Source organism: Vanessa cardui, chromosome Z (genome assembly GCF_905220365.1).
Source record: "Vanessa cardui chromosome Z, ilVanCard2.1, whole genome shotgun sequence".
In the NCBI taxonomy this organism is placed as follows: Eukaryota; Metazoa; Arthropoda; class Insecta; order Lepidoptera; family Nymphalidae; genus Vanessa; species Vanessa cardui.
The window spans coordinates 15,916,036-15,939,579 of NC_061154.1; the positions used below are offsets into that span (position 1 = coordinate 15,916,036).

At 32.4% G+C, this 23,544-nt stretch overlaps 1 protein-coding gene across 3 annotated transcripts in view; it reads left to right on the forward strand.

Annotated features, from left to right (window-relative positions):
* The window catches only part of LOC124543330 (protein cycle), a 116,485-nt gene that overhangs the window by 35,899 nt on the left and 57,042 nt on the right, over nucleotides 1–23,544 (forward strand). For 2 of the 3 annotated variants that reach the window (XM_047121524.1, XM_047121526.1), the window contains exon 1: nucleotides 5,532–5,685. The exons of the other annotated variant lie outside the window; for it this stretch is intronic. In XM_047121524.1, the coding sequence (XP_046977480.1) occupies nucleotides 5,591–5,685 (95 nt within the window). In that variant the 5' untranslated portion in view covers nucleotides 5,532–5,590. Of the gene's footprint in view, nucleotides 1–5,531; nucleotides 5,686–23,544 lie in introns of those variants that run through there. 3 annotated transcript variants of the gene reach the window in all.

Sequence of the window (23,544 nt, forward strand, 5' to 3'; positions counted from 1 at the left end):
ATCAAATGAAAATAAAAACAAAAGTGTTAATATTACTACCACGAGTCAATATTACAGGTGCAATCTAATTTTGTCGGATTACGATCTGTTAGCATATGTAAAATATTAGAACATGTAAAAAAAAAAAGAAAATCGATGTATGATCCTCCAGACTGATTTCGGTCACGTCGGTCAATCTCAAAGAGATTAGCCAACAACACAGGAAATATTACAGTGCACAAATATTTGCGTTAACACAGGTGCAGTTTCTATTCCCGCACACTTATAATCCGGATGGGTAATGTGATTCGACCGAAAACACTTCAGACGCAAGTTTCTCCAAACTCAGGGCTATCATTTTTTTTTGACGGATGTTCACAATAACGTCTTGTCAGCCAGTCATTGGATTTGAACCCAGAACCAACTAACAACTAGACGAGTGAATCGAGTCGGATAATAGATTATTTACGTGATACACAAGTTTCCAGACAATAAGATTGTTTCGTTTGACACGTGTATTATTTTCATTTACCCTGCAATTTATTTGAAGTGATAATAATTTGGTAAATATTTATAGCTTGAAGCCGTCTTGGAGCCAATATTTTTAGAAAATGTTTTTTTGTATTCATTAATGTTTAAGTATACATTTGTGAACTTATCTCCACCTATGAATAATATGACAATCGAATCGATTATTCAAATTTCTTTGTATTTATAGAAATTTAAACGGGATCACTTATTTCATATTTAGTACTATGGACGACACTGTTTATATCATCACTCTCTCTATATAATTTCACTCATTTGATTATACAAACCACTTCGATTTGAGTGTATTTGAAGTATATATAGCATTAGTTATAATGTTATCCAAGCATATCCAAATTTGGTGACTACATCGTCTCCGCATGTACGCAAGTAATCAATTAAAAAAACAAAATATACGTTAATATCTAGTAGTCCTTTAATACTACGCTTTTGAATCGTAATTTTACTATATTAAAAGTATAGCTATAACTGCTATAAAGAAATAAACAACATAATTTTTATCTCCATATTAACTTTACCTCTTTATAATATTAGTAAATATAATGTTTCCTTTTTGTATCAAATGTATTGACTGTTTAATGCAATATGTAGAATATAATAGCGTTAATACTATACAAGCGTTTAATAATAATTGATAGTTTGAAACTGATCTTGCACAAATAATCCAATTATAATTGTTTCAGATTTGCTTTGAACAGAATTTTAGTATTAACCTAATTCTCATCCCAATCTATGATACATTTCAATAGCTTTCATATAGAGTCGTTTGATGAATTAAATTTTTGCCACCAGACGATATTTTGAAATATGCAATTTAGAATATAATGATGATATAACAAATATACATAATAAAGAAACAGTACTGGCTGATTCCCAAATGGCAGATGACCCAATGGTTAGAACTCGTGCATCTCAACTGATGATTGCTGGTTCAATCCGAGGCAAGTACCACTGAATATTCATGTGCTTAATTTTTATTTATAATTCATCTCGTGCTTAGCGGTCAAGGAAAACATCGTGAGGAAACCTGCATGTGTCGCCATGCATATTCCACCAACCCGCATTGGAAAAGCGAGATCGAATATGTTCCAAACCTTCTCCTCAAAGGGAGGGGAGGCTTCAGACCAACAATGGGAAATTTACAGGCTGTTGTTGGTTGCTAATAAACTCAAGAAATCAATTTGACCATTATTATTGATAGTAACTGTTTCCTTCCTTGTCTGATTAATTAAGTAAAAAGAGAAAGAAAGTGAACAGAAATACTACCTTTTAGATAAATTGTAGTTATATGGACGGATTGAAGGCTAATACAATTATAAGTGTTGTTTTTTGTACTTCTTTCACCTCGAAGGGATATCGGGTGACCTAATTACTGGACGATATCAGGGGTAAGGATAAATATAGATAAGCGAAAGTTAACTACCAACTATTATTATAAATTCGAATATGGGCTGATTGGTTAGTTTATTTTCCACAATAACGGATCGTATTAAACCTATCTGTCGGTCAGTATGTTATGCTTTCACAGCTAAACTACTGAACTTAATGAAATTTTGGTATGGAGTAAGCTCGAATCCTCAAGGAGGCCCTTATTATAAAACCCTGTATAATTTATATAAGAGTAGTAATAATATTTAATTATACTTCTCCGTGAATATTTATCAAATGTATCGAACCTGTTTCTACAAATTTTCTTTAATTTTTTTTTTTTTTTTAATTTTTTTTAATTTTTTTAATTACATCAAGAGTTATAATAGAGCGACGGTGAGGTTACCAGTGTTATCAATTAGCTGTTATCTATGAAGCAAAGTCTCTCAAGCCCAAGATCGCATTTCCGTACTTATAAAGATCAATGTTACTTTAGATATCTTTCTACCACGAATACTACAATAAAAATAGCAATAATATGTATTTATTATATATGTATGTGTTTCCTCTTTTTTCCTCTCTCTTTCCTGCAAGCTGGGGCAATGATTTCGTGGAAAGAGACAGAAATGTGCCTGTGTGGAGTCAGGGAAGCTGAATGAACGTGCGTGGTGCTGGCGCTGCCTGACATATATCAACACATTTTCCGTGATTATTAATCATCATACTCCTGCCCTTATCCCAATTTTATTTGGGGCCGGCGCAGCATGTCTTCTCCTTCCATACTTCTCTGTCAGACGTCATCTCACAAGTAACATTATTTCTAGCCATATCGTCTTTCACACAATCCATCCATCGTTTCCTTGGTCGTCCTCTACCTCTATATCCATCCACATCCATGCTCAAGTGATGCTCAAGTGACATTCCGTGATTATTAATATACTAACTGATTAACAATTCTACTAGCTTTAGTCAAAATGTATACATATGTATGTTTGCTTTTTTTACGCGCCTAATCCTGTCTCTTCCTTGTACCATTATTAACAGCGTAAACCAATTGACAGTAAAATAAATTTACCCATTATTACGTTTCAAATGATCTGCCCTCAGATGTGTCTGATTTGTTGATACCATTATTTGATTTTTTTTTTCAATTTTTTTCAATCATTATTTTTTTCAAAATCATTATTGACAATAAATCTTTATTTTTTTTTGAAAATTTTGACGACCTCCGTGGTCGAGTGGTGTGTACACCGGTTTTCAAGGGTACGCCACTCCGAGGTCCAGAGTTCGATTCCCGGGCGAGTCGATATAGATTATCATTAATTTTCTATGTTGTCTTGGGTCTGGGTGTTTGTGGTACCTTCGTTACTTCTGATTTTCCATAACACAAGTGCTCTAACTACTTAAATTGGGATCAGAGTAATGTATGTGATGTTGTCTCATATTTATTTATTTATTTATAATCAGCTTGAAGTAAATAAAGTAATGTTTACAGCATTATCTGTACGTTCATCAGCATATCAGTTCATTTGCATGAGTTTTAAGCCGGAAAGGAATTACTTATTGTTACTAATTATATCTCATTCGTAGAATAAAGTAATCATATACAAATTTTACTTATTCGCTGAAATGATTTAATTTTATCTTAAATAATTTGGCATAATTATTTTTGTGAAAAAAGTTCATATATTGTTTGAGTTATGTTATGTGCGAAAAGAGACTTGATCATTTATAGTCTTTCAGTCTACCTACATTTTTTTATGGAATAGGTTGGCGGACGAGCATATGGGCCACCTGATGGTATGTGGTCACCATCACCCATAGACAATGACGCTGTAAGAAATATTAACTATTCCTTACATCGTCAATGCGCCACCAACCTTGGGAAATAAGATGCTATGTCCCTTGTGCCTGTAGTTACACTGGCTCACTCACCCTTCAAACCGGAACACAACAATACTGCGTACTGTTGTTTAGCGGTAGAATATCTGATAAGTGGGTGGTACCTACCCAGGCGGGCTTGCACAAAGCCCTACCATCAGCCCTACGATCATAGTTATTGCAGATAATCACCGCATGCACTATTTTTCAAACTTGATATCATAAAGTGTTAAAATACATCATGGTATGAAAATTCAATGTATAACAGAATCTCTACATGTAATAAAATCGTAACTAATCGAAATCTGTACATGGAAGATAATATTACTTAACGCAATATACCACATAAATATGATCTTTTTCTGTTTGTCTGTTTTTCAGTTTATCTGTTCGCTTGTTATCGCACTAATATACTGTAGTTACCTTGGGATACCATATAGCGTTCGTTTTATTAAAATCGCGAAGTTATGGAACAAGGGCTGATGAGGTTAAAACCTTTTTTAAAGACTTCCAAAGGTGTTACATTATGCCTTTGCATTTTAAAATAATGGTTTAGCATAAGTGATTGTTACTTAACGAGAAAGTTAATTTATAACATCAAAAATGTAAAAACAAATCGTTTACATTATGTCTATTTAAATCATAATGAACATACATCTGTATATCATACTAAGTCCACTATATCGAAAGCTATATATATACATATATCACATTAAACAAAAAAAAATATGTTTGTTATTGCTTACACTCGGTTCATTAGAAATTGCCTTCTCTTTATATTATGTATTAACAACGTTCGAGAATAATTCGATGACACACCAATTGTTATTAAAAATCCTATATTAATTCATAAAGTAATAAAAAATAAGTATATATAATATTGTATAAAATCATATATAACAGAAAGAGACAGATAGATAGATAGAGAGAGAGAAAGAGAGGGGGAGGAAGATGTCGTCTGGACGTAAGGAAATACCGTGTGTGGGACCACATGTTTTCGCGTTAATTTCTAACGTAATAATAAAGTAATTTATTACGAAATGTATTGATTTAAAAATCGATTTTATAAATCTGGAAAAATTGTTAAATTCAACACGACTACTCTCTTAAATCAGCCCCACTTTGATTCATTTTAAAAAGGGCAGGACGTTGCAAATTATTCCACGTTTATAGCAATTATAAAACATCAATCATTGCGTATGAAATAAGCGATTACCGAGATGGATTACATAACTTTACACACACTCATTAGTAAGCTATTACAGCAACAATCCACATAGCGTCCACATAGCGTCAATCTGAAAATATACGCTTTATTACCTCAATTATGTATTCAAGGTTGTCTAGACTATAACACTGTATCTCTTACCTGAATTTCAAGTTACCTTAAAATATCATACGATATAAAAAACATCATATATTTTGTACGTAAAAGCTCCGTCAATGATTATTTTAAACGATTTAGTGTTATATTATATAAATATTAATTTAAATATCATCTTCAATTATATTTTTTATTAAATAGGATTTTTTAATTACTACTATATATATATAGAATATGGTTTAAATAACGTAAGTTATGATCGCTTTTCAAATCAATATTATGTTAAAAAGTGTTACATTTAATGTATATTAACGTATATTCAAAACCCATGTTCCTTTAAAGTCAGTTGTCGTTTAAGGGTAAGCGATGTTCGGATAGTGAAGATGTATAAGGGTTGTTAAGGGCAGGTCAGTGACGGCTCGCGTTCGCTCGGCGCGCTGCCGGCAGTTCGTAGAGAGAGGCCGAGACGCGCGGAGCGGTCGCGCGATCATGGCGCGCGAATACCCGCGCGTTCATGAATTCTATCTCCAACTACACGATTTGCAAACACCACCACCACACTACCACTACCCGTATGAAATACAGTAAGTTAAACGTATTATCGACAATATTCGTTCGTAAATACGACTACTTATGTATATTTTGTTTCTGTTACAAACCGCGAAAATTTAAATAATTTTCAATTGTGCGTTATAAACGGTTTTAAATAAGCCGCCGTTTTTATTCTGTGTCGATGAAAGAATAATGAAAAGTTCTTAACTGCGAAATTATGCTAAAATTTTGTCAAAAGTTAGCGCGATAAATGACTTTTAAATATATTTTTATTAGGTACGTAAAGTTACGATGAATTTAGTGATGGATATAAGTATTGTTTTTTGTGGCGTGTTGTATGTTAATTCCGCATTACAAGAAGGAATGTGTCCCAAGATGAATGCAACAAGTACGAAAGGACCGTAAGGTGGTAAAGTGTGAAAGAAGCCTAACATTAATAAGCCTCTTTCCGCTAATTCGATTAGTGTTTCCATTACTTTAAGTCTGTGCTTTGAAACGTACAAGCCTTATTGAAAATAGATTCGAGTTTTTGCATGTGGAAAATTGCGTTTGTGGTGACAACTATTATTGCAAACTTTGATTTAATTTACGCTCACGTTGGGCACATAGTTGCCATGGCCTGATTTATTTTTATATTAATATATTAAGAATTAAAAAAGTTTTTATTTGATATTTCAATTTCATATAAATAGTTAAATAAAATCAGTTTAAAGATATGGCGCAGAGTACGTAAATCGTAAACAAATAATTCAGGTTCCAACCTCATGCACATGGATGCACATGTGGCTGAATATTATCGGGCACATGCAGGTATTTTTCACGGTGTTATCCTTCACCGTAACACGTGAGATGAATAATTATAAAACCAAATTATCCGCATTCGAACTTAGTGTTGCTAGCCCGGCTTTGGATCCACAATATCCGGTTAGAATTCACGTTTTCTAAGAGCACGTGAAATACGAAAATACTTACGGTTGTTTAATTAAACAAATTAAATAAAAAGTGTTAAAATTTCCCATAACATAAACTGTTCTAAAAATTTTACATAAACACTGTCCTCGAGCACCTGTATTTATTTCGTAAGTGTAAACAACTGACGTTGTCCTCACTTCAAGTTACTCAATTCTTTAAAAGAAAAATTAAACTTTTTTAAACTTGAATATTTTCTAGATATTCTGCCTCGTCTTTCTCACCTGCTATGATTCTAACTTCGAAGAAACTTTGTTTGTGTTGTTGTGTTCGAGTGTACAGGTTAAGTTATACGTTGTAACTTAACGTTAAGTTAGCATTGTATTACCGATGGTACGACGCGTACCGTTTGTATATCTGTATAAAATCTTCAGTATTTTGTATGTGTTTTGTAAGTAATAAAGTTGCAAGTTTCCTAATTTATTTTTATCTTTCCTATTTAATATTGGATATAGTTTTATAGTAAAGATTCAGTGGGTGGAACACACTGAATCCGACACATACTCCTGTATCTAGATATGTTGAAATAAGTCTTTTTAAACTGGAGGAGAAATAATCTAAAAATACTGAATGAATTTCCAATGTTTCCACTAAGTAGACCTCTATCCGTCTGTGAAGCTTTCTGACTAATAAGGCTTTAGTACAAGATCATATATTACGAGAGTTTTTATAGATGATTTGAACTTAAGTAGCGGTGGTATTATATAATTCAAACTGAAGTTCAATTATTTACTAGTGAAAATGCTATATATGTAGTAACTACCTGAAATATGCTCTTATAGACAGTATATTTATTTATAGTATTATCTTCATCTGCATCATGATAAAAACTCTCGCTCCAGACAATATGCAATCAACTCGGTGATAAGGCTTTGTGCAGGACAGTCGCTGTGGGTACAACATACTCATTTGTAATGCTACCGTTATACAGAAATACTTTATTATACTGTGTTTTGAATTCTAAGCGAGCGAGTGTAAGTTTTAATTCTCGTGTATATAATAGTTCACATTTCCTACAGAGTCAATATCTTTGAACGGGTATGTGACCGCTTATCATCGGTTTATCATCCAATCACAAATAATCAATGTATTTTCTAGTTGAGCAAATATCTTTCGCCGAAAGTTTTCATTAAACTTTCAGTCAAAATAAAAAAGAAGTATTCGAATTTTAAATGTTTTGTCAGATAATCTCGTATAATTTATTTCAACAGTAATGTAAACTCAAAACAGTTTGAAATGGCTTTAAATATCAAACAATTATATTCGACAAATCATTCAGGAATTGATATTTTTTCGCAAGTTATCATTATATGAAATTGATAATTCTAATATAATTTCTAAATAAATAAGTTTAAATAATGTCTGTATTTCTGCGAGGCAGTGTGGGCCAGCTTAAGTGCTTACAATTTTATACAGAATTATAGAGTAGGTGACAATAGGCGGGAACTAAAACACTAAGGACAGCATTCCAAGAATTGAAGAATTTGTTTGGCTAAGCAATCCTCTGTCAGATTATCGAATACTTTTTTTTATTGATGTATGAAATTCACTTCGTTAATACCAAATGCATAGGATAAATTTGTATAAAGTGTTCCCGTATATGTTCTTAACAACCTGATTTTACAAATTAAGTATCGATAGAAGCATCCCGAGCGCCTTGTTTATGCCTTGTTCCACATTTAAACGTTATAGCATTATAGCATTTTCGTTTAAATGTGGAACATGACAAAGGGCATACAATCTTGTAACAACTGAAGAAGCTTATGATTTTCTCTTAACGGTTGGCCTGATGTTGTTAAATTTTTTTATTTGTGTATTCCCATGACTTAGTCGGGACCCAGTAGGTGGCGCTGCTGTAAGAAAATAAAGAAAATTATTAATTTACCTAGAAAAAGTCGCCTGGTAGCCAGTTTTATATACCCATGGGTCTTTTCCTTTCCTTTGTTCATAATCCCAATCTATTGATTTTATAAGTTAATGAGGATATTAGTGATTTGTTGATGAATAAATTGTACTGACTCCTCGGTAAACTTCAGAAAAAAAAACCAGGAATCCTCTGAATATAAAAATTTCGGACAACAATTTTTCCTTGTTTCGTAATGTTCGGAGCGCAAATTTTTCCGTAGCCGACGCGGATTTAGTTTTAAAACTTATGTTTGTATGTTAAGAAAAGTTAGTCACTCAGAGAACGAGGTACATAGTTTATCGTTGGCAGGGTTTTGTTCAAGTGCGTCTGGATAAATAACTGCGAGTCATGTTAGTCACGCCATCATCGTCGCTTTGTATTATGTTCTGGTTTAAAGACACAAGCGCTGTAATTAAAGGCACAAGGGACATGGCGTCTTTGACGCGGTAGGCGATGCAACGCGTAAGGTGCCCAAGGGGTGACCTATTTACCTTAACCTTTCTTAGGTCAGTAGGTACCTAATAGATATTTAACAGAAACATGTGTTAGTTTTACTAGTTATTTCAATCTATTTCATCATTAAGGAATATTTTTAAATAGTGATAATTCATCGTTTTTTTAATTTTTTTAATGTAGGAGGTCGTATGAAAGTAAATACTGCGTAATGTACAACTACATTATATTGACACGGATTGTGTTTTATGAGAAATAACTTATATTAGTGGTCATATGACAATTAATATTTTTGTTTTAGTTTTTTATACTCACAATGGTATAGGTTATTGTGTATAAATGTTACATAATCTATACTAATATTATAAATTCGAATATAACTATGTATGTCTGTTACGCTTTCAAAGGTAAACAATAGAATAGATTTTGATGAAATTTTATATGAAACAAATTGATTTTTATTCGATCGATTCGATTAAAACAGTCGCTACGGCGTTTTTGAGAGGAGTTAGTGTTAAAAGAACATTACAATATTATTGAAAATAATTTCTAAAATATGTGCATCGGAATAACTCTAATTAGAATATACTGATCTCTGAATACCAAGATGATATGATACCATGAATTACCAGGAAAAGCGTGTGAGGGTCGCGATGTAAAAAAGAGTAACAGCCTGTAAATTTTCCACTGCTGGGATAGGCTCCTCTTCCTTTAAGGAGAGGGTTTGGAACATATTCCACCACGCTGTTCCAATGCGGGTTGGTGGAATGCACATGTGGCAGAATTTCGATGAAATTAGACACATGCAGGTTTCCTCACAATGTTTTTCTTCACCGCCGAGCACGAGATGAATTATAAACAGAAATTAAGCACATATGCGTATGCACATATAAGTATAGTGGTGCTTGCCCGGGTTTGAACCCGCAATCATCGGTTAAGATGCACGCGTTCTAACCACTGGGCCATCTCAGCTCTTACTACTTAATACGCATAAATAATGATATAAGATAATTTCAAACAATATTACCCGAACGTCATATGGCGACGTTTTCTTTGTAATGCCTAGTTGAAAATTCTTTAAAATCAACGTATATAAAACTTGATCAGCGTTGCAGTTTCAGTATATACTATTGCTATTCGTAGTTTCACTCGCTTTCAATTCAATTTGGTATGACGTGACATGTTTGAATGTCATCTTCTTGCTACAGATTAGTGTATAGGATTTGAAATATAATACGACACAACTCAGATGTAGCATCGGCAACTGCAATGAAACCGATTACTGCCAATTCACACAATCAATAGAAACAGTTCCCTATCGCGCCATTCGACGCTATTCGTCGCTATAGATTCTTTCGTCAGTTCAACCACGACGACGCGACGTCAAATTGACGAATATATTAGGTCATACGATATTACAAGTTATTACGTTTGTGTAAAGATCATATTCACGTAAGAAATAAATATTAATAATTTGAGATAGCGTACTTAATTCGGATTAGATCGGTTTTACGAATTTTGCCGATGCTACATCTAAGTTGTGTCGTACTATTACCATTTAAATCAAGAATCTTTTTTTTTACAGAGTTTTCTAATATTAAAATTTCAATTCCGATAAACACGGTGAGCGGTTCTTGTTTTTTTTTTTTCATGAAATAAATAGATATTGGAACTCTTTGGTAAATAATCATTATGAAATATTAAGAGGCTTTTAATTTTTTCTTCATATTTAAATGGGAACAAACGGGAACGTACTTAAACTAAAAACGAAACTGAATCGGTTCAAAAATGGCGGGAGGTTTGAGGTATTTTTATGAAGTCTGTTGAAAATATAGATTTACTCCGGTTAAGTTTCGACATCGACGTCCAATAATGGGATTAAGACTTTTTTTCTTTACGCGTACGGTTCAAATTACTTTGCCCTAATATTGTACATAACAACATCTATATATATTTATATATAGTTTTAGTTATTTTAATTATAACGATATACATTGATACCTACGTGTTGAATCTTTACGATCTTTCACTACATACTCATTCCTTATATACGCTATCCATATTTCTAGTTTTAGTTGTAGGCTTTCGTTATAGATGGTGATTGTTCTCAAAATTCTGATGATGCCTAAATAATGGAATTAAAATTAAAATTTAATTTAATTTAATTAAAAAAAATTTATTGTAAGTATATATTTTGTATTCGATGATATGTAGTTTTCTGTAAAATTAAATTGATTGCGACATTTTTGTATTGCGTTTCTAAATGTTTATATACAAAATTATTTTTACTTACACATTTTTTATTAAACATTTTTTATTTGGTGTCTTGAAAATAAAAAGCTGTCGTTGTTATAATGATCAATGGAAAGGATAGTAGCTTTAATTTTTTTTTTTCATTTTAATGAATTAGAATCTGTATGATGAAACCAACAGATTATATAAATAACTTATTACATTAAGTAACCCAAAGTCGAAAAATTTTACAATTATTTAAAAGCGTGGATAGCTGAAATGAATTTAATTTTGTTTCTATTAGCTGCTTTCATGTACGAGTAAGACATTAATGGCAAAATTATTTTAATTACATTGGAAAATAATTTGGTAAGATTACTAAAGGAATCATCGGCTTATTTTTCTAGAATGTAGTTGTTATCTATTTTGTCAGATATATTTACGTAATTTGTCACTGTCACCAAAGATATCAGTGCAGGACGAGACGTGCCACTTGGACGACCTGTGACACTTCGTCAAATATTAGATACAGGGCGTACGAGGTTTCCACGTTTCGTATTTATCAGTATCGCTCAATCGAGGAAGTCAACAACGCACACCTAGCTATCAGACTCAGCTTCGTAGGGTTAGAAAAATATCTAGTTAAAACGTTTAGGTATATAGTAATAGATATTTTCGAAATCAAGGTACATACTTCGTTCGGTACTTTTTTTATTAGTGTGACAGAAAGACAGCGGCAAAGAAACTATGTTTTATATCCATATTTTAATGTTATAAAATTATATCATGCTCGAACGTGTACACATTCTAATTAAGTTGGTTTGTAAATAGATTGGTGAAAAATATATCACATAACTTTGAGTTCTCAGATGAAATTCATAAAATCTCAGTGTACATGCGCAAAATGAATGTAATATTTTAATCACGTACAAATAAAGATGCGAAAATATCACCACTTTCGTATCGTAATGAAAAATAAAACGTACGTACGCACGTAGGGTTACCAGCCTTAAAGCCAGAACGACAACTTTAGCTGGAGATTTGGGTAAAAAAAACTAGACACTTATGTATCGTTTGTAATGAGACGACAACTATTTATGTGAAATTATATATCTTTATTTTGAGTCGAGATGGCCCAGTGGTTAGAACGCGTGCATCTTAACCGATGATTGCGGGTTTCAAACCCAGGCAAGCACCGCTGATTCATGTGCTTAATTTGTCTTTATAATTCATCTCGTGCTCAGCGGTGAAGGAAAACATCGTGAGGTTCCCTGCATGTGACAAATTTCATAGAAATTCTGCCAAATGTGTATTCCACCCGCATTGGAAGAGCGTGGAATACGTTCCAAACCTTCTCCTCAAAGGGAGAGGAGGCCTTTAACCCAGCAGTGAGAATTTACAGGCTGTTGTTGTTGTTGTTATACATCTTTAGTCATTTTTTTAAATTCACTTTGTTTCCAAATTGGTGGTGGTTCCAAACTAATGTTTTAAGAAAAAATGTATCACATATCTTTTTTATAGTGTCTGTTCAATCAATCAAAATGTAAAAATCCTAACAAAAACCCGATTGACCAGAAACGTCCTAAAACGCTTAAAAATCAGTTACGTACAACCCTAGACGTACGTACTACGGAATAAAGTTTGGTTCTTTTTATTTTACGGCGAATCCTGCAAAAACTGCTAATAATATTGACATTGAATTCGGTTATGGTTTCAAAGGACGTCTGTGTGTATTTCATGTGATATAGTTAATTAACAACTTTGTGTGATGTACGAATGAAATATTGCTATGTGAGTTTTGTTGATCGTTTAATAATGTTTGCTTAAAGCAATACTGATTGTATGAGATATTTTGATTAAAAACATGTCTCGTTTTTCATTATAATCACTAGTGAAATGTGCTGGTTGTATGTGGAATGTTCTAGAAAGAAAATTCTGAGTTATTAAATGTCTTAGAACGAACTTGAAAGGTATCCCAGCTTTATCTCTTATGTTAAATCTATATCTGTTATGTTATAGTTTACAACAACAGCCTGTAAATTCGCACTACTGAGCTAAAGGCCTCCTCTCCCTTTGAAGAGTTTGGAACATATTCGACCACGCCGTTCCAATGCGGGTTGGTGGAATACACATGTGGCAGAATTTCTATGAAATTATATTTTATAGTATTAATTATTAATTGCGAGTGTATAACTCTATGCGTTTCTGAGAGAAGGGGTCCAGACGGACAGACATAAAGAAAATGAAAAAGTCTTTGGGGTTTATTGGGGTTCCATTTTTCTTTTAAAGTTACGCTACCCTAAAAATATAGAACCTACGTTAAGTTCAGAAGTAAGTAACACATAGTGACTGTCTTCGAGGGCAATTCACTATATTTTAAAGTCCTGGCCACTAAATTACATTTCGGTGATGTAAAAAAAATTTTTTTTACATAAAGCAGAGCAAAAGCAGCTCTAGAAGTCTTGTGTACTGATGGCGTTCAAAGCGCGCCGAATTCCTTTGGACATATACATATATAATAATGAAAAAAATGGAACATTAATAATTTTTTAAGCTTATTTTCCGTTTAATGTTGTTTGAAAGTTTAGACGCATTACGAAAAACAAAACAGTGCATCTCTAATGGTTTCCATGGAAATTCGTGTTTAAAACTCGCTCGCTCACTCGATAACCTTATTAAAACGGGGCAAAGCTAATTCCACGCGAGGAGTGCTGCGAAAAATAATTAATATAAGTTACATATATGTCATTACAATTTATTTAGAATAATATAATATCCTAAATATTAAATCTGTATCGGTATAAAAAAGACTATTTACCTACAGTGTTCATAATCAAAATAAATTTTATTCAAGTGGCCTTTTAAAAGCACTTTTGAATCGTTATTTAACAATTAAGTGAAGCTACCGCCGGTTCCGAAAGTAGATTCTACCGAGAAGAACAGGCAAGAAACTCAGTAGTTACTCTTTTTCAACATTTAAAAAAATATAGTTATGTTAGTTAATATCTCCTGCCTGGAAATCAACAAGTATTAATTAATTAATATTAATTCCTTTTTATCATCTACAATTTTTTTTCTCTAATAATACTTTTTTTACAAATGTATTGTTTATAAACGATTTGAATTTACGAGACGGCAAAGTTAAAAATGTCTGCGGAATTTTAATTTCATTGTTCAATATATTCCTTGTAATTTTCTTGGAATCTATATTAACATTATAGTTGTGAAAGTTACTCTGTCTGTCTGTTTGTCTGTCATTCTTTCACGAACAAACCACTAAACCGAGTTAGATGAAATTTGGTATGAAGTAAGCTTGATGTCCAAGGAAGGAGGCTATATGCCTAACACATGACAACCAATCCCCTAAAACGCAAGCAAAGCCGCGAGCGACAACTAGTATGACTATACTTGTAATGCAAAGTGTATATACTTTATACGTCTGGGTAGGATTTGTTTGTTTAACAGTTAGTAATGCCTCTTCATTGTCAACTCCCGTTCGGATGAATCGTAAATGTAACTACTATGTTAAGTGAAAAATATCGATCATCTTGAATCGCTTAGTGAAATTATAATATATATAAGAGTGGAGATGGCTCAGTGGTATCGTAACCAATGATTTCGGGTTCAAACCCAGGCAAGCACCACTAGATATACATATATGTGCTTAATTTGTGTTTATAATTCATTTTGTGCTCGGTGGTGAAGAAAACATCGTGAGGAAACTTGCATGTGTTTAATTTCGTTTAAATTATGTCACATGTGCATTCCACCAAGCCGCATTGAAACAGCGTGGTGGAATATGTTCCAAACACTCCTTAATGGAAGACGAGGCCTTAGCCCAGCGGTGGGAAAATTACAGGCTGTTACTTTAATACTTTGTTATATATATTTAATGCAATTTAAATCACTTTGTAAACTACCTTTTACATAATCACATTTAACCTTTTTAAAATACAATCTCACAGCTTATGTCCGTTTAATTTAAAAACAAAGTTATTTTTATACCTGCAACATTTCATTTAACTTGACATATGCTAACATATGTTGCAGCTGTATTTTGAAGAAGTTTTGTTTAATCGATGGCGATGGAAAACACAACCTTGGTGCATTGTATTTGTTTCAACACACAAATACTTAAGAGTTTTATAAAATGATTTTTATTATTTGATGTATTGATTGATGTCATTTACATATAACAGGATCGCCTGGAGGTGATCAAGAGATCGAATTAATTCTATTTAAAAAAAGAAGCTAAAGTTTCGTTCGGTCGTTACGCCGCAAAAGTATAATCTTTATTTATTCCTAAATGTTTGAATATACAAACATTTAAGAGTGTACTCTATTCTCTATATTTAATAATCCGATAAGTAAACTGGACAGAGAGAAAGGCTCGACCATAGCTTAACCTGAGTATTTCTTACTTAGAAACTCATTTTATTGAGAATTTCTGGAACATAGACCAACTGGGCTGCTATATACCTACAGTACATCACATGACACAGCCGACTTCGGCAAAATATTTTCATTTTCCCTTAGTTTTTGTACAACTGAAATGTGCACCTGCATTTATTGTTTTCATTCCATTTCGAAATAACAAAGACAGTTTTTGAATATTTTCTTGATTTTTTTTTATTTTACTATAAATCGCTTATGCTTTTGGATAAAATCCAGCCCTCGTCCATACTCTTGTACTTTTTCGCCGTTTAAATGTTAACATAATTAATTTAAATATTATTCTTGTTTGATCGTGTACGTCAACTTTTAGTGATGTATTTATGCGCTATATATAAATATTATGCTTTGCAATGCTAAGTGTTAACCCATAAAAGGTGTTCCCATCGCGACGGCAACGCTTGCTCGTCATTTTATTCATTTTATACATAATACCTAATTATGGCGTTTGATATAACACAAGGTACAGGAAGCTTCACTCCTTATATTAAAGTTTACACAACTTCTAAATGAAAAGGTCATTCAACTGTCTGAGTAGATTTTCCACCAAATTGAAGCCATAAAAAATATTTGATAAATGTTTGCCATTAACTTTCAAATTCCTTTTTATATGTTTTCATTTGGAAACAAATATCGGTCTGCTTCATTTCCGAACGTGTGAACTTTCTTCTACTATAATTTATAATATTTCCATTCCTATTTTAATAAATGTACATGTATAATATCAATAATACTATACGATTTAAATGTTTCTCACCGAAAACACGAATAGAATAGTTTCTTATAACAAAAGCGTTTAAAAAAGTAAAAAACTAGATGTAAAATATGTTTTCATTTCAAGAATGTCCGAAAAGATTAAATTATTTTTAATTCAATGTATTGTCGTTAGTAACAAAAGTGTGTGAATAATTCCTGCGCCACCATTTGGGTAAAACTTGTTTAAAATTCAGGAACGAAATTTGTGCCACATATACACCGTACCAGACGATGAGAAATAAACGCTCGTATATAAATGATTTTGTGAACTAAAAAGTTAAAACGGTTCTTTGATTATTTATTCTATTATAAAAGTCGTGGATTGCTTTCTACTCATATTTACGAACATTTTAGGTAAACGGATACCGGTAATATATTCTTTTAAACTTTACCCACTAAAGCCAGTACGAAAAATGTATTGTTTTTAGCTTAGACTAGACAGATGGTAATAGGATTAAGGCTTTGTGTTGTAGGATAAGTTGAAACAGTACATTCAATTATCACTTAGCGCTTACTCGTGCGAACTTGTTTGCGCAGTTAAGCTCTCGTGACCGAAGAAAACTTTGGCTCGCCTAAACCGAAAAGTCTATTGTGCCGAATTAAAAGTGATTTCGGTTTAAATTTTTTTCATTCTGATTGCATTATCTTACTCGTACTATGTAATCATGCAGTTAAGTTTTGCGATTTTCTGTTTTATTGAGCAAAACCGAATGTACGCTGCCTCTAAATTTGTAATTATAAAAATGTATATGAGCATCGAATTTTTTACAGAATCGTTTATATTGATAACAAGTTCACATCGATTTTAATTTAAATTTTTAATTGTAGTAGATTTGAAATTTGTTAACTGATCTGGAACTGATACATAACTTGCAATGGAATGATGCTGTATTTTTTTCAGAATTTTGAATTCAAGGAACGCGAGATTAATTCATTTCTTTTTAATTGGAATTCCGAAAACGTGATACATATTTAATAGACTGCTAAGTTGTATTCTTGCATGGCAGTGTTTTATTTATTTTAGAACAAGTGTTACGAAAATCCTCAAAGTCCAAATGTCCGAACGGCCTTACAACGGCGGGCTTTAAATTAAAAAGGCGTTAAGTGAGTTAGCTAGACACTCAAGTATTGCCTTTTTCGTTCTTGTATTTTAAGGGCGTCTCTAGGCAGCTTATAGGACGGCCCCATCGTTACACGCTAAATACAAACAAAAAAGAGTAGGACTAAATCAGTTAGAGAGAAGTACTAACAAATTCATATATTTTGATTGCTGAAATACCAGAAGGCTTACTAAGAATAGAATTAGAAACACCAGTATTGAATAAATTTAAATTAAGTTCATATTTTAGTGTTTCTCTCAAACTGTGGTTACGGACACGTGCCGACAAGTGTGAAGCATCTTCTAACACACCACATACTTCACAATTGCGAGTGTCAGTTTTTCTCATCTGATGCTTAAACTTGCAGTGGCATGGGTCCAGATCGAAGTCTAAATGCTAGAATTAACTACGTACTTAACTTGGCGGTAGGGCTTTGTGCAAGCCCGTCTGGGTAGGAACCACCCACTCATCAGTTATTTTACCGCCATATAACAGTACTCAGTATTGTTGTGTTTCAGTTTAAAGGGTGAGTGAGCCAGTGTAACTACTGGCGCAAGGGATATAATATCTTAGTTCTCAAGGTTGGTGGCACATTGACGATGTAAGAAATAGTTAATATTTCTTACAGCGTCATTGTCTATGGGTGATGGTGACCACTTACCATCAGGTGGCCCATATGCTCGTCCGCCAACCTATACCATAGAAAAAAAATAACTTACTTCTATTAATATTTAGCGTTATCAACTTGAAAGAACCAAACAAATCATCCAATTAACGCTCCCGTTGTATTTTAGATTTCGGTTTTTCGTCATGACTACGGGAGTTTTACTTGTAATAATTGTAATCTCATGAATATACGATGAGTAAAGAGTATACATCAGGGAGTGCACTGGAATCAATTCTCAATGAAGTTGGAGTAATAATCTTATATACATTCAGTACGAGTCTGAAGCAACGAGTGTTGGTAACCTTGAAAGAGAAACGGCAGATTATTAGTGTTAAGAAAATTACATTTTTACTTAAATGATTTTTATCCACTTATGTACAGTCGGAGTAAGAAGAGGTTCGTCACCTTAAGATCTATTTTCGTGTGCTCAGTATGAGCGATAATCTGCTTCAACGATTGAGAATGACATATTGCGTCGCAATGATTTGATGTTTAGATTCAAAACGTAATAAGAGTTGAGGACTTGATAAGGAATGAATTTGGAAACTGACGAAGGTTTTCGAACTCTGTCTGTACATATTGGACTACATACAATATCAATAGGTATCAGATTTTGTAATAGAAACAAAATTGGAAATGTACATCGATCCCATGCGAATTTCGTTGAACCGGAACTCGCCATCAATCAAAATCTTGGAATTAAAATGGCACAATTATGAGTTTTATTGATTTAGTTGCTTTCGTTGTAAATATATTTCTATTTGTAACGAGTTACCTTAGGTTGTATTCGCAGTGATTATCCGTGAAAGGAGAACAAAAACGGTACGTAAGTGAGTGAATACATCAATCAATAAATCAGCCTGACATTTAACGGATATTCATATGTTGAACGCATATGACGCGTGTGAAAACTATAACTAGCATTGTTTTATAAACGAGTTTGTTTTAATCGTATGGTGACCAGCGGCTTGTGTATATCGATCTTGTTTCGCCGATAAGCTTCAGCTACAACCGCTGTTATTTCAGTCTTAAAACTCAGTTATCGTTCCGTTTCGCATTTATAAAAAGACTTACGTCACTTGTTATGTTACTCGAGTGAAAAGTAATTAAAAGGTATTGTAGGTATATTTTTGCTTAGATAAAAACTTGATTTTTTTTTTATTGTTCTGTCTGAGTTGTGTGGCATAATTTCGACATAAACTATAGATTCATTTAGATTACAAGGTATAATTGGTTCCTAACTGTTTTGTTAACATTACATCTCGTCATGGTCATAATATATCCTGCTTGACTGACTGGTCTCCTTTGAGTACCTACGTCCTCCGTGGCTGAAGTCGGTCAGGAAGACCAATAAAATTATTTTAGCGGTAAAATAATTCATATGTTAAATATGTATATCGCAAAGGAAAAGTAAAATTGTGAAAAACAATGTTTTAACAATACTAAAAAATTACCTCAATGGCGTTTAGTTTTCGTTCAGTTTGCGCTATAGAAGATATTGCTGTTGTTTCGCTGATATATGTATATATGCGTTACTTTATCCATTACGTAACAAACTTATGTCGATCAAAAAAAGATTTTTTCAAATCCGCCGATTTATAACAGAGTTATGCCCGAACATGTTTAAAAATAAAAATAAAGATTTATGAACTTAGAATCTCCACTTTGATATAAAAAAAAAAAAAAACAATTTATTGCAATGGATTCATAACAGAACCTACATAGTAATTTATATGATATTTACTAATATCTCAGTATTCAAATAAAATACATATATAGAAAAATATATTACATTTTCTTTCTGGTTAGCGTCCAATATTCATACAAGTCATATTCATCTCATATGTAACTTAATAGTTACATAGTCACACACACACACACACACACATATATATATATATACTAGCGGTCGCCCGCGGCTTCGCCCGCGTAAATAACGGTTCATAATCAGTCTTCTAATATCCCTACTGCTGAGGCACGGTCACATTTGAAGAATTACTGCAACCGGCGCTTGGATCTATTGTGATAAACCTCAAATTCGTGATCAGCTCACCTCAACTTTTTTTGTTTGATTTTTTCCTTTTTTGTCCGAAAAACCCAAAATATCTTACGGAACCCTATTTTTTTCAAAATAAAATTTAGCCTATTTTATGCGGGATTAATTTAGCTTTCGAATGGTGAAAGAATTTTTAAAATCGGTCCAGTAGTTTTTGAGCCTATTCATTACAACCAAACAAACAAAGTTTTCCTCTTTATAATATTAGTGTAGATATAAACGACGATAAACTATTGATATTATCTTGATTCATAAATTACTTGTTTGTTGTAATTTAACTCATTTAGTTTTATTATTCAATCGTATCTTGCTATATCAATTAATTATTATTGATAGGTCGTACATCCTATTGCTTGCTATATATCTATGCGTGTAATATAACCGCAGAAGTTTGTATGTAATGTTTTGTATGCACTCGTTATATTTCATAGCCAATTATTGTTCTTTTAATTAATTTAAATACAGAGTACACTTTAAGACTTATGACTTATGTAACTTGATGTTGTGTGAACCCAGTTCAAAGATAGTATATTATAATCTACTATTCACAAAAAATACTATTAACAGACAAACACAATTACATTTAATAAAAATAACAACAACATAAAACAATATTTTAAAAATGCAACTAAAATCAATCTTTTTATCCTCCGTCTCAACTAATATGGCCGTCGCCTGCCCGCCTGTCAGATATCTTCTGTAACGCTTCATCGTATGTCCAGTGACGTCACTTGATTTTCGTTCAACAATATAATATTACATTTTAAATTATGTTTCATTAAAAAATTAAAATTCTCGATTGAAAAAATCACGAAACGACCAAATCGAAATATTTACGTCGTTATGTTTTATTTGAAAAAAAGTTATTATTAAATATATCTCAAGTCCCCATGTTTATTCTTTTAAAATTATAAGCTTATGTCGTATACTACATTTTATTTTTGCGAAAAATCAATACTACAGAATTAACAACAAAACAAAATGTTTTTATTTCCAAAAATGTTATTGTACGCGACTTCTTTTGATGTCATTGTTAATTGTAATAGATTAATCTTACCCATAAACCTTGCATGTTGTTCATATATAAACATTCTTTATCTCTATACCATATCCAATTTGTTAACGTCAGAAAGAGAAGAAATCATAAAGTATCAATAAGACAAAAGATGTATGTGGTCTAAGTAATCAGCACATACGATGTTGATCATCAAGATTGAAACTATATAATGACATATTGACACATATATGTATATAAACAGATGCATCCGGAAACCTTGAACATGAATCTTATGTATAATTACTATTATTAAATAGTCATGCCATAAATTATATACGTATAACTACACGCCGCTTCAATCGCTATGGGGAATATGATATCATAGTTGTATATATATATATAAAACAAATACTAAGCGTTATAGTTATTTTACAATCATATGACAAGTCGATAGCCTACTGAGAGGTTGTTTCTTAAATCATGTACAAATAAAATATCTTATTAAATAATTATGAGTAGATAATGAATTATTGTCGTAAATGAAATAACGAACAATTCACCTTTCATTATTAACAACTATAGGTATATTTTATTTTTGTTGAAATAAACTAATGCCATTTTACTTTACTTTCACGGCGAGAGAACGTTAATAAACAATTCTGATAGTACTATGATTAAACTCATTCATTATTCATTATATTACAAATGTCTGATTCACTTAGACATATATTTATATAACCATATATGCTTCTATTAATTGTATTTTTGTTTAATATTGAGAAGTAATTTTTTAAAAACTGATTGTATGAACTACTATGTTTATTCATAATGTTTTGGAACAATTATAAATAAATTTATTATAAAGGCTAAGCGAGAATTGCGAACTTCGCAGGACATTGTGCACAAGTAGGTGTAAGAAAACACAGGGGTCTAATTTCAAAATAGAAGTACAAATTAAACTTTCAAATATATATACATAAACATAAAACATAAACACATACGATAAACACTTTCTTATTGACCGTCAAAAAATCTACCACCGGTTCGGAATTTAACACAGAACTGAGAAGAACCGGCGAAAGAAACTCAGCGGGATCAAACTTTTTTTTTTCATAACATGTTACATATACAATATGTATTTTTAATAATAATACAAATATATTTTTGTTATTTAAAATAGCCTGGAGGCGAAATTCTCATTCCCAAGGTGTGCAGTTAACTAGAGAGAAGAGACGAGACTGGCAACAGTGCAAACGCAAGCCAAAAGGCTGTACGTGCACTCCTTGTTAAGGAAGGCACATAAATCTGGTCTGTTACTAAGAACTTGCCTGCAGAAAGACCCGGCATGTCAACCCAGAACCTCGGGATTTCCAGCCCTGTAGCTAGTAGACTAACGAGACAGTCGAAATATATTTATATAGCTATTTAGCTTACTGTAATACATATTTGTAATTATTTAACTTATGTATAGCGTTTATTTATCTAATACTGTTTTTAAGTATTGCAGACAGACGTATTAAGTACTTTTACAGTATGACAATATGTCAGTGCCTTTTCTCTCTATATGCTAATGCATATGCAATATTTTTCATTCGGTCACATGTAGGTAGTCTTCCAAATTCATAATGATTGTATCGTGTTTCACATCTACGCTCGGTATGATTGTTTCAATACATTTTTAATTGTCACTAATCATATTGATGGGGCTTAATTATGGAACTAATCAATCGTCTTCATTGCTTTAGTGTTTCAAGGTTTAAAGTTATTTTAAATTTTTCATCTACAATTCCTTTAATCGATTGTTAATGATTATTTTTTTTCTAAATATTTTTATTTTTGACGACCTCCGTGGTCGAGTGGTGTGTACACCGGTTTTCATCGGTACGCCACTCTGAGGTCCCGGGTTCGATTCCCGGCCGAGTCGATGTAAATTACCATTAGTTTTCTACGTTGTCTTGTGTCTGGGTGTTTGTGGTATCGTCGTTACTTCTGATTTCCATAACACAAGTGCTTAAGCTACTTACATTGGGATCAGAGTAATGTATGTGATGTTGTCTCATATTTATTTATATATACATACATACATATGTAACATTTAAGATTTATATTATCTTTGTCGCATAGTTTCGCCATCAAACTTGCGAGCTAAGATTACTTATATACATTAGAAATGTTATGTCACTTGTTCCTGCAATTACACTGGCTCACTCGCCCTTCAAACCGTAACACATTATTACTACATATCTGCATAGCTGTGTGACAGTAACGTAGCTAATAATTGGGTGGTAGCTGCCCAGGCAGGC